Source organism: Syngnathoides biaculeatus, chromosome 11 (assembly GCF_019802595.1).
Source record: "Syngnathoides biaculeatus isolate LvHL_M chromosome 11, ASM1980259v1, whole genome shotgun sequence".
Lineage (NCBI taxonomy): Eukaryota > Metazoa > Chordata > Actinopteri > Syngnathiformes > Syngnathidae > Syngnathoides > Syngnathoides biaculeatus.
Window position 1 is genome coordinate 14,800,200 of NC_084650.1, and position 13,344 is coordinate 14,813,543.

The following is a 13,344-nucleotide window of genomic DNA, read 5'->3' on the forward strand; positions in this document are numbered from 1 at the left end:
ATAAACAGTTTTGATTGACATGCAGAGCGATTTATTTTAATCAAATATTTATTGGTAACTTTAGGTAAATGTATATCTAATGCGTTGGTCACCCCATGTACTGACATATGGTCAGAATATAAGAAACAGATCTCGGTGTGTATTTTATTACTGGATCTCACGAGATTATCTAATGGTTTGGCCCATCTCTTGTTTCACACCAGTAAAACCAGTGAACATCATGGTCCTTTTATGATACTTTTTAATCATGTTGTTAACGAGCATCCAATACTGTCACAGCAATACTGACATCCACAACTAGATAACGCTGTTGTCCTTCATGTGACACTAAACCCTTTACCTTTTTTTCCCCCCCTGTCTTGCCTTCAAACTCCATCACTCTGTGAGCCTTTCTATCGCTTCTCTATCCTTATCTTCTGGCCACACCCCCCGCCTGTCCATCTCTCAGTCCGTCCGTCCGCCCGTCCTCTAGGGCGTTGCTACGGCCCGAGTTTCCCCGCCGGAAGTGATCAGCTGCATCAGGCTGCCCGACGCAGGCCTGTCGGCGCCCAGGGCCCACTTGAGGAACATTCTGGTGGGAAAAAGAGGTTAGGAGACGCTAAAACATGGCTGCAAAGACATTTGAATGTGAACTTTGCATCACAGTAAAATCGCCATGATGCGTTCAGGGACATCAGTGAGATCACAAAGCTACATTGTTGCTACACACTTGGCTAATAAAGCTGATTATGATTAACGGAAAAAATAAATCCCTTCAAAGCTAACTGGCCATGTGTGACAAAGTAATGGCCCCCTGAAAAGAATCACTGGTTGGGCAACCCTCAGAATCAACAACTGCAATCGATGTTTTCTACAACTCTTTCACATCACTTTAGTGATATTTTGTCCCACTTGTCCTTCAGAATTTTTTTTACTTCAGCTGCGTTAAAGGATTTGAGAGCATGAATGGCCTTTTTAAGGTCATGTCGAAGAATTTCAATTGAATTGCGTATGGATTTTGGCTAGGCCACTCCAAAAATCTTCATTTTGTGGACAGAGTGGATCTTTCCGACCTGTCAATCACACGTACAATAACAGCCAATCAGATAGCACCATTGTCTTAACCCCTAACTTGACACGCCCCTCTCGCCATACTGTCCCATAAGCAATGCTGGTTGCCAGTAGCGTGCGCTTGGAAAAGTTAACGTTACGAAGAAAATGGTCTTGCGCTCGGGGAACGTGCAATTCTGATGAAAGATATCCTAGACAATATCAACAAACACAAGGCTGTATTTCGAAGGGAAATGAGGGAGAAGTATCTTCTCCGAGTTTGATTGAATTATTATCATTGCAAGAGAACAACTCTCACTTTGTTAGTGTATCACTGACCTACTGAATGAAGTGTGTCATGTTTTATGCCGCAGAGTCGGCTTAGTGATACGTAACTGCGCGATGTCACGCAAGAAAAATGTCTATTTCCCGATTTCTATCACATCGGACTTTTAAGACCGAGCACTGGGTTTTATTACGAGCCAAGTCAAATGAAAACATGACGACTAGAGAGGGTTTTATGTTTTCCATATTTCTTGAAGTGTTACCTTTGTGATTTTCGTGTTTGCTTTTGTGATCTATCTCATAGATCAAGAGAGGGAATGAAGACTATTTTACTTTTATTGTACTTTCATTATTTGCTTAAATATGACAAACATTTAATCAACAGATAAGGCGTTGTCCATTTGATAAGACAAAAGGATGTGTTGTGGAGCGCGGTGGCTGTCCTTGATCTTTGTACGCAGAAAACTGGCTGGTGGAATCCCACTCGCCCAGGCGTTGCCATGGAGACGAACGACACCAGATAAGGAGCAGAAAGTTTACTATCCTGGCCCAGAACCAGACTGCGGGGGGGCAGCCACTTTTACCATGGACCCATATAAAAAAAACTTGTGCTACTGGGCAGTTTTTGTCTTCTTCTTGGGCTATCCTGCCAGAAGACACACGTCTCGCGTGCGGCAGATAGCTAGATAAGACCCGGACGTCTGTATTGCACATTCCTTTGCAATAAGTCCATTGACTCGTCAAATCATTGGTCATCTCTTCCTCGATCCGTGAAGGCGCGTAGGGTGCAAACTCGCAAATCCCTACAATGCAAACTTTTCCACTGCTGCTCTGAAATCGGTTGACTCGGGTCAAACAGTGCAGCGTAGAGTCCAAAGCAAACATGACGAAGCAGCATTTAGCTATTATGCTGCACCCAAGTGGAATCAGTTGCCAATGGAGGAGACGTCAGTGTGTGAAATTCTTCTTTTTTCCCCTCATGCTTTTTGGAATATTTCCAATTTTAATGACATTTCTTGCACTGTACGCTTTATGCTGCACCCAAGTGGAATCAGTTGCCAATGGAGGAGACGTCAGTGTGTGAAATTCTTCTTTTTTCCCCTCATGCTTTTTGGAATATTTCCAATTTGAATGACATTTCTTGCACTGTACGCTTTTTAATTTTACTTACTTTTTAATATATATATTTGTTCAAATGCTTTTAATCATGTAAAGCGCATTGAGTTACCTTGTGTAGGAAACACGCTATATGAATACATTTGCTTTGCTTTGCTTAAAAAAGCAGCATCTCAGGAATTATGACACACTTTAATGAGCCCAAGGTCATCGTGCTAATAAAAAAAAAAAAAGAGAAGAGTTGAAAGTGTTGCTTTTCATTTTCCCAGTCAGGCATATTCATGTATATTTGTGTCCCTTGGACCCGCATCTAATCTTAATCTTACCCCTTTTGATAATCGAGTGTGGGTTTTATATGCAATCTGGATCAATCTGGTGGCGTCTGCATTTGCTTTAATTTCAAAAAAAATATTTTCCCCCGGGGAATGTACACAAGACTGGTCATCATTAAAAAAAAAAAAAAAAAAACGCTGAAATGACTACAGTTTACTGCTAAAAAAACTAAACTTTTAAATTAACCTTTGTCATACTTTAATTGAATTTCTCCAAGACCATCAAATTATAAAGACAAATAAACTCTGTACAATAAAACTATTACTGTACCTCAAGTAATGGATACAACATAACGGAGAGATACCATAGATGGTCATGTTCTAAGCTCATACTCACTCCGCAACATAGTCCAGAGGTGTCCACGTGCCAAAATCGGCGTCCGGCATGAACTTCCTGTTCATGGGTGTATCCAAGGTAACCCTGTTGTGAAATGGATTGCAGATGACAATCAGGGTGAGCGGCAGCAGATGCGTCTGGCACCGAATCATAAAAGGCATTTTTGTGTGCAACTACACAAGAGTCGAATATGTAAAATGCTTTCAAACCTGTCCAGTAAAGAAATAGTACTAAAATTTAAAAAGCGATGGGAATACAGTAGCACGTTTGAGGCAAAAATAATAATAATCTTTAAAAAGGACAATGGAACATGTTTAAATAAAAACATTTCTAACATTATATGATTATCATTTGAATCCAGATTTGTGTAAAATATATGTCAGGGACACCGTTTAAGGCAAAAATAATAATAATCCTTAAAAAAAGAGAATGGAACATGTTTAAATAAAAACATTTTTAACATTTGACAATTATCATTTAAATCCAGATTTGTGTAAAATATATATGTCAGAGACACCGTTTATGGCAAAAATAATAATCTTTAAAAAGGAGAATGGAACGTCTTTGAATAAAAACATTTTTAATATTTTATAATTATCATTTGAATCCAGATTTGTGTAAAATATATGTCAGAGACACCGTTTAAGGCAAAAATAATAATCTTTAAAAAGGAGAATGGAACATTTAAATAAAAACATTTTTAATATTTTAGAATTATCATTTGAATACAGATTTTTGTCAAATATATGTCAGAGGGAAAAAATGCAAGTGAAAATAAAAATTCTACTCATGTAAAAATATAAATGACACCAAATAAACTTTTCCAGCCTTAATGTGACCTCTAACCTGTGAATCTCAATTGGAAAAAAAAAACTCACTGACTGAGAATTGGGAAAATTAAAAATGTAAAAATTATTGGTCATAATAATGGCGGGAAAACTTTTTAAATGAATTACCTTGATTTACATCATGCAAATTCTGCATTTGAGCAGGGGTGGGTAGCCTTTTTATATTGACTGTATATAAAATTTTAAAAAATCTTTTTTATTTTAGAATTTAAAAATGCACATTTCAGTACAAAGCTAAAAAAAATAATATGCAAATCAAGTTAAGTAAGTTATAGTTCATGTGAACATGATGTGAACCTTTCAAGGTAACAAATCAATGTAGATATTAAAATCAACATCCATCCATTCATTAATTTTCCAAGCCACTTATCCTCACAAGGGTCGGAGTACAAACAAAACCGTATTTTGAGATTTTTGTGTGTGCATGGTGGGAAGGCATTTATTTTTTTTTTTACTTAGTAAAGCACTATTTTGAAAAGAGCTTCAAAATCAGCTTGATTGGACTTCCCGTTGGATTTTGGTTATTTTACTGTGTCGGTGTACCTAATAATGTGGCAAGTGAAGAAGCAAAAAAAAAAAAAAAAAAAAAAAAAAGCCGCCACATGCTCGCCTTATGATACCAGGCGGCGGCGGTCATGTGACCTAAATTGGTGCATGGGGGTTGAAAGCCAGCAAAAAAATGCAAGTCATTGGGCTAACGCAAAACAGACGTGACAGCCTCCCTCCGGCAGCACTCCTGCTGTTGGTGGAAAGAGCAGCCCAAGCGAAAGCGCAAGCGTAGATACACTTTCCATTTATAAAAGAAAGAACATTATACATATCCATAATGATTGTGGGATGATTGTAAATAAAATTGACTCTTTTTGTCTCTATGTGCCCTGCGATTGGCTGGCAACCATTACAGGGTGTACCCCGTCTCCTGCCCGTTGACAGCTGGGATAGGCTCCAACACTCCCCGCGACCCTTGTGAGGATTTGCGGCTAAGAAAATGAATGGATGTCACTGCAAGCGTGTATCTCATTGCGAGCACCACACTGCCCCTCAAAGGTCAAGACATGCAAAGCAGGTACTTTATGCTGCAGAGAAAAAGTTGGATTGGGACATCCCTAGTAAATAACTATTTTGTTGGGTTATAATAAAGTGATTCCTCGGTTCTCAACCACAATCCGTTCCAGAAAACGGTTCGAGAAGTGATTTGTTCGAAAACCAATTTGATGTTTGCTATTGCAATGAATGGAAAAAGAAATAATGCGTTCCAAGCCTAAAAAATTAGGCTTCTGAAAGCATTTTTCTTTAGCTTTTCCTGGTAATAAACTGCGTAGTAGAAATACATGTATAGTTTAAATACTTTATATAATGAAGTAATTGAAGAAATATATTTATTTTTTGCTTAAAATATATGCTTTCGTGGTAGAGTACGGGAGACTGGGAGCACATTGCCGTATCTGTAGCAACTCGGCCCCCAGCCTTGTAAACTTTTTTTTATTAACAAAAGTGCAGAATAACTTTAAACAAGCAACTTGCCTTCTTTGGGACCATGATTTGGGGTTAATACGGTAGTCACTACTGGGACACATCTGTGAACAGAGGCTGCGTTTGTACAGAATAACAAAAGTCCGCTGGTTGCGCCGCGCACGTAATGTCATTTCCGTTTTTTTTTTCTTCTGGGGGCGTGGTCTGGCCCGCACAATATGTTATTTCTGAGTTTTTTCTGTGGCATGGGGATTCACAACAAAGCGCGTCGTGGGTCAGCTGGTCTGGTTGTGCACAATGTGTTATTTCCGGGTTTTGTGGGGGCGTTCGAGTACCTATTTTTGTTGGAAAACAAAAGCAAATAAAATCTGTTTGAAAACGGGGACTTTCGAGAACCGAGGCTTTACTGTATTAACGTCAAGTTAAACTGCAGGTGAAAACAAAATAAAACATTTGACAACTTTATTTCATCTGAAAAAGTCTTTTTGTGCCTTTGTAGCTGCTGCTGTTTTGGTTAGCAACAGTTTAAATGGGCCCTGGAATTAACTTTGACTAATATGATGGGCGTCTATTTGAGAAAAATGTTTATTGAACTCCAGTTGATAACTAATTGGGGGTGCAGCATTTATTAGTGAATGGATCACAATATGAAAGGTAAATTCACATAAAACAGGAAAACTGGCATGACAAATCAGGATTCAAACACTTACGGCAAGATGGCCACCGCAGCGGCCCCTGAAGGCATCCCGCTGTTTTTGCTGGCCAGACTCTGACATAGCTGGTGCACAGCAGCCTTAGCCATCCCGTAGCCAATCATGCCTGAGGGTCAAGAACAAAAAAATGACATGGGTTGGGGGGGGGAACAAATGCAGTCTGATGAGAATGTTCTGTATTTTCAGCATCTGCATGCACTTAACAGACCCGTCCCCGCCAAGAAACTAAAGAGCCTTTCTGAAGAATCCCAAGAATTCCGGCTTGGGGCAGTCCGGGGGTCCCACCAATAAAGACTGGATCAATGGATGTGAGGAGAGTTCTCTTTCAAGTTCATTACGAACGTTAAATGTGTCAAAGGTCCGAGCGAGAACGCTAAATTGATGGTAAGCTGAGCTCAGCCCTGAGGCGCGGACTTGTGGTATCAGACAGGATGCAAGTTCGATCCCCCTGCACTACTGAAGATAATCTAATGAGCTTGTTTGCCACTACAGCACAATCGAGGGTCAATAATGGCATCCAATGTGCAAATAATGCAGGGGGAGGGGGATGCCTTGCAAACATGAAGAAAGATTTTTCGAGGAAAGATGGAAAAATCATTATTGACGTTATTTTGTACAGTCAAAGCTGAAAATGTACATTTTTAACCAATACTTTTTACAGTGATCTTTAAAAATAACAGTAAATAGAAACTGGGAGAGTCGACCTTTTCAACTGCAGAGGGGCGTACATGTGTTCATTTTTTTAATTTTGATATAGAGCATTTTTTGGATTTCAATTTACCGTAATTCCCGGCCGACAGAGCGCACCTGGTTATAAGCTAGCTAGCTAGCGTTAAACTCTTTCTGTGTACAGAGGCTTATAACGAGGTGCGCAAATGCTAGCGCCGCGCTGATTCTGTGCTAACACTAGCGCCGCATCACCACATAAACCACAGGGGTGAAAGCGTGTGAAAAAAGTTGCGGGTTGCAGGCAGGAAATTACGGTCAATTGTACTATATTATTAATTTAGTTCTGTTATAGTTTCATTTCTTATATTGATTTTTTTAAATGTTAGCGTTATATTACACACTTATTTTTATAGCGATGGATGTTTTGCTAAATTTATTTTCACAACACATAGATTACAATCAGTCCACATGTATTTTGATGACTATTTTCTTTAAGTTGCCTTTTCCAGAAATGACTTTCTTCGGGCTTCTCACTAGCTAAAACATCTCAGAGTTCAGTTCCAGCGCCACCTTCTACTTTTGTATTCAGTTGACATCATACGAACGTGGGTATGATTTTTAAATGGAATATTTTCTGTGTACTTTACACTAGATTTGTCAAGTTACGGACAGAACAAAACATTGTTCTGTACACCTCCAAAGTTTGCAGCGTTTGGCGTTTCAGAGTCACCCAACATGAACTCTGGCAAGCTCCTTCTAAATATTGACTCGGCTTCGCTTTGCCAGTGATCGAAACGAGGCGAGCGGGTCGCGGCCAGGTCATCGGAGCTAGCTGATGGACAAACGGGCCCATCAGAGCATCGACTTTGTTTACGAAGCACAGAATTGTCCAAATTTTCCCTCTCCTGCTCGGATCTATTTTATCGGCGCATCTTCCAATAAGAGTTGATTCCCCGCAGTGCTTTTCTATTACACACATAATCTGTATTGACAAGACAGACAAAAAAAAAAAAAAAAAGTAGATGAATAGGCTCACATGGACGAGGACGGTAAACATACACGCACGAGTCCACCTCACCTCCGGTCCCCGACAGAGCGGGTTTGGCCCCGGCCAAAGTCAACAGACCTCCCGGTTTTAGGTGGACGGCCGCCAGGTGGCTGGAGATGGTGGAGGTCCACACGCTTTGTTTCCACATCAGATCTGTGTTCTTGTACAAGTCTGAGGAGCAAAAGCACACATTTATAATCATCTGAGAAAAAGTAGACATCAAAGATGTATTCTGATTACCGTAATTCCCGGCCTACAGAGCGCACCTGGTTACAAGGAAATACCATTTGGTACATACATACGCCGCAGATGTGTAAAAGCCTCAAGTGCCCACATTGAAACCCGCATTGAAACAAGAGCTATTTACAAAGAAAGACGGTACACAGAAAGAGTTTAACGCTAGCGCTAAAGCTAGCGCTAACGTTAGGGCCGTGCAAACGCTAACACTAACAGGGCCGGTTAAAATAAAACTTACTGGTAAATATCACTGAGACACGCCAGTAACACAGCAGCAACACGCTAGCACAGCGCCAACGCTAGCGTCGCACTCACACTAGTGCTACCGCTAACACTAGCGCTAACATTACGCTAACACTAACAGGGCTGGTTAAAATAAAACTTAAAACGGTAAACATCACTGAGACACACCAGTAACACAGCAGCAACACGCTAGCACCGTCCTAACGCTAGCGCTAACGCTAACACTAACAGGGCCGGTTAAGATAAAAGTTAAAACGGTAAACATCACTGACATAGGCCAGTAACACAGCAGCAGCACATTAGCACAGCGCTAACGCTAGCGCAGCGCGAACAGGGCCGGGAAACGTCACTTCCTGGGCACATATATTCCACCGGTCTCATTCTTACCTTTTCAGCTCGAGTGCCCCCTCGCGGCCATTAGAAAAAAATGCACAAATTAGCCGCATCACAGCACAAACCGCAGGGTTGAAAACGTGTGAAAAAAAAGCCGCGGCTTGAGGGCCGGAAATTACGGTAGATGTTAATATTTTACCCTTAAAATGAATACACCGCTGCCCCCACAAGGCTAACAGAACTGGACACATGAAAAATGATCAAAAATCCATGCCTGATATTGAACAGGAAGTCATCTATTTTGATTGAAATTAGCAATTTTGTGGCGAATACCTTGCGGCTCATACTTTGCCACCCTCCGGTTTTACGATCCCTGCGGCGGTTCCCCATCTTCTTTTGAGATTGAGTTTTTGTAATAGTTCTTCAATGTCAGGCAACAATATCTGACACGCTTTTTTATCAGATCAACCCCCGTGGGTGCGTCGGTCCTCTGCGAAGGGCCTTTGAACTATCCCAAAAAACTAGAACAAAAACCTATAGCGAGGCTGCATTCAGCCATCGCTGGAGCAACCTGGCAGAGGGCACCAGGAACTCCAATTCTTTTAAAAGGAGGCCCAAGACTCATCAATGTGGTTCATTTTGGAACTCGGTCTTCATTGAGTTTGCTTTTCACTGACTCTTTTATCTGTTCAATTATTTCTCAAGTCATCTTATTACTTCTATCTATTTTTTCCCCTATCTATCTCCTTTTATTGTATCCCCTGTTGTTCCGTTTTTATGACATCCTGCTGTCTTTGAGTGTTTTTAAGTTTTACTCCAGCGTTCATGTGAGCCTCCGTGCTGGGAGGTGCGTCTGTTATGGCCGCAGGGGGTGTCATGCTGCTGTTTCTCCAGATCTGGGGGGGGCGGGAGGGTACTTTACACAATGTGGGGCTGTGTGGTGGAGATTTGACATTCTAATGTCATATAAACAAGTCGTCTCACGTCTCTGCAGTATCATTCCCAATTTTCCAAATTGTGGAGAATTTTCATATGACCGCATTAACGTGCCAAAAATGTCGCCAAATTTATCAACCAGATTTGATTTGGTTTCAGTTTTGGTTGTGAAAAGTCGTACCTTTGGAACCGCAGTTTCCTCCTGCCCAGCCGCCGGCCACACACAAAATGGCATCCACCTTCTGCTCGCCGAGCAACTGGGCAATATCTGCTGTGACCTATAAAAAAATATTAGTCAAATATATGAACAACTAAATCCATTAAGACAACCAAAACAGATCATGCACTCCGAGGCTAGACAGGAGGGGTGATTATTCACATTTAAAAAAATAATAATAATCTGTGTCAGCTGATGCCTGTGGTCACAAGGCAGCTTGATAACAACAGGGTCTTTTTCAAATTAATTTTCCAAACCAGTATTTTTGACTGTTTTTAATTTCACTGAACGTATCAATTGGTGAACTGTTTAAATGTAAAATAATTTATATAAATTCTGCGTGTGGGCCGTTATATAGACTGACGGGCCCGATGACTGGCGCGTAGTGACGTGAGCACGGTTGAGCGCTCAAAGGAACAAAGGAAAATTTCTGATGTTAGAACACAGCGTGATTTAAGATTAAATGTTGCCTCACAATCTGCACGGCATTCTGTACACACTGCATGGGGTAATAAAGCAACTGAAGTGCATGACTGTGTCATATTTGGACAAATGCATGAGCATTACAGTTTACACTGATCAATGGGTTGATATTTTAGTGCATATCAAGAATCTACATGACTGAAAAAAGGCAGACATTCGCTCAGTGATATGAACGCAGCAGGAGTAAAAAAAAAATACATAAAAAAAGCACGCTTCTGGCAGTAATTTGAACGCAACACTCAGAATCATACTCATGAGCAGGAGCTTGAACGTCTCACCGTCACCCGAAAAACAAATAGACGAGTCAACCTTGCGTCGTAAAATTAAAAAATGAACTGTTTAATATTGTCACGGTGTAACTATAAATGCATACAAGTGTGCCGAAGTGTGTGTCGTCTACCCGCTTGACTGGCATCACTTACCTGGCCAGCCTGCTCGCAGAAGGAGTCCGTCATCTTGACAATGACGTTCTCGTTAGCCTCCTCGTTAGCGCCCAAGTCGATGTTGGCCACCCACTGGTAAAAAAAAATAAATAAATAAAATGAAATAAAATGCATACATTCAATTCACATTCCCTAAAATGAGTAAACTCGCTGAAGCGGCGACTAGCTGTGGACTTAGCCGAGTTAGCCTTTTTGGCTAGCACGCGAACACTCACCCATCCTCTGGATTTGAAATGTTGGACACATTTGGAGCCCAGCGCGCCCCTTCCGCCGTAAACTATCACTTTGTTGGCAGCCATGCTTCTTTTCGGACTGGAGCGGCCACGGAGTGAGCAGAAAAGAGGCGAAGAGGGACTGAGGAAAAAGAGGAAGGAGGAGAGGAGGCGGCTCCCCCGGCACAGCAACAGGTTGGTGGAGCGGAATTCAGAGTTGCATTGAGGGACGTCCTGTAATTTTACATTTCATCCTCATCGACGGGTTGTGCGAGCAAAAAACTGAAAAAAAAAAGAGCTCTCTGTCTAAAGTTTAGTAATCAAGCAATGTTAAGAGAGGGAGGTCATTTTACTTGAGTGTAACCAGGTAGGAATTCAACCAAATAAAGCTGGACGTGTCTCTGGTTGATGGAGCGGGTTTGATGATGCTTTTAGGGACAACCCAATTCTCATAAATGTACTGCCTTTTGAAATAAGTAATCACCGGAATAAAATTTACGTCTATGCCCGCATTAAACTGAACGAGTCATTTCACGATTCATCGTTAAATAATCTCCATCCATCCATTTTCTTTTGCTGCTTATCCTCACGAGGGTGGCGGGGGAGTGCCGGAGTGCTAGTTGCCAGCCAATCACAGGGCACATGGAGACAAACAGCCGCACTCACAATCACACCTCGGGGCGATTTAGAGTGTCCGACTAATGTTGCATGTTTTTGGGATGTGGGAGGAAACCTGCGCAGGCACGGGGGAGAACATGCAAACTCCACATAAGTGGGGCTGGAATTGAACCCGGGTCTTCAGAACTGTGAGGCCAACGCTTTTACCAGCTGATCCACCAAGGATGTAAAAAAATAATAATAATTGCTATCATTTGCATATATGGTACAAAGTAGCAATACCCCATTGTGAAGTGATCCATTTCCATTCATTTTCTGAACCGCTTATCCTTACCCAAAATGTATTTTGATTTAAAGGGGCCCCCATCAAAAAGCCTCCCAGTGAAAGTGTGGCCCGTTTTGAGCCGACTATCCAATTTTCATTCGGTAGGCATAAACACAATGCAGGTGAAATGCTGATGACACGGAAAAGAGCAGCGTCATTGTCATCGTTATCTGGACTCGTCTGTGTCAATCCTACACACCTCACGCTCGTGAAAAAAATGCACTGCATTGTTTTATGCAATGCTTTAACGTGTATCACGTTTAGCGGTCTATGAATGACACGCAAAATGCTATGAGTGCAGAATAACGAAAAGAATTGGGGAAGATGAGACCCGCAGGGTCTGGACCAAATAAATGTGGACACACACACAACGTTGTAGAGCGATTACAGTACTCCGATCGCGACGGCGTGCCGACATAAAAAAAAGACATCAGCCATATTTTTCTGACCTTTATCTCATTGCGCATGTGCAAACAACGACACCGAGTCCAGCAAAACACGCTAGCCGACGAGTTCCCACACTATTTTAAGTTCAGCGCAAATACGACACCGACGTTCCGCCAAAAAGCGAGCTGAGGAAGAAAAACGTGATGTGTAACGGGACAAGCCGAAAGGAAAAGAAGAAGAGAATGAAAAAAAGTGAACGGACTAAAATCCCAATAGGCCGCGCAGCAGTCGCTTTTCACACATCAGAGTTCGACAGCGAAAGCCGCCACCGAAGAATATCGTTCGTCCAAGATGGAGCGATGGTAAAAGAGGAATAGCTGACTCGATATTACGATCTTTTAAAAACAAGGCGGAAATATTATCTTCAAAAAATCTTGGTCGTTCCATTTCATTATTGGTCATTCTAAAAAAAAAAAAGACACCTTTCGCCCCCCCTTCCGTCGATCGCAAGAGGCTGGCTGCTTGAAAAGTAGATCTTGGGGTAAAAAAGTCCGGGCACCCCTGCGGTACTTACTTGTGAAAAGCTTCTGGAATGCTTATTGCTTTGTGGAGCAATCGTATGTGAGATTCTATTGGAAATCCACGTTGTTGTTGTTGTTTCACAACATTGTGGAATGACCGCACATGAGAATCTACTGGAACACAAACCGGAGTTGAAGAACACAATTTCCTCAGCTGACCGATCAGTTTTGGGTTGCGTGAGATCGTATCGCAACACAAATCGTCGTTAAAGCACAGCGGAATGACCGATCATTATTGATGCACACAATATTGTGGATTGCCCAAACGGGACAGCTAACTGTTGTTCAAGGACACAACGTCGTGGAGCAACCAACCCAGTCGAACGAGTGCAGAACATTGCGGATCGACCACAAGTGAGAAGCTAGCGGAATGCTTATTATGTACTGTTAAATCACAGAAAAAGATGAATCGACCAGTCATTATTGACGGATACAGCATTATGGAACAGGCAACTGTTTAAACACAACATTGTGGAGAA

The 13,344-nt window shown here is 41.6% G+C and overlaps 1 protein-coding gene across 1 annotated transcript; it reads right to left on the reverse strand.

Annotated features, from left to right (window-relative positions):
- Window positions 1–224: 224 nt before the first annotated feature.
- On the reverse strand, window positions 225–11,167 carry qdpra (quinoid dihydropteridine reductase a). Its single transcript, XM_061835916.1, has 7 exons — window positions 10,958–11,167; window positions 10,722–10,814; window positions 9,781–9,877; window positions 7,881–8,021; window positions 6,131–6,239; window positions 3,100–3,183; window positions 225–571 (listed from the first exon to the last, which is right to left on the reverse strand). The coding sequence occupies exons 1-7, from the start codon at window positions 11,039–11,041 to the stop codon at window positions 469–471; spliced, it is 711 nt and encodes a 236-aa protein (XP_061691900.1). The 5' UTR covers window positions 11,042–11,167; the 3' UTR covers window positions 225–468.
- Between the last annotated feature and the right edge of the window lie 2,177 nt (window positions 11,168–13,344).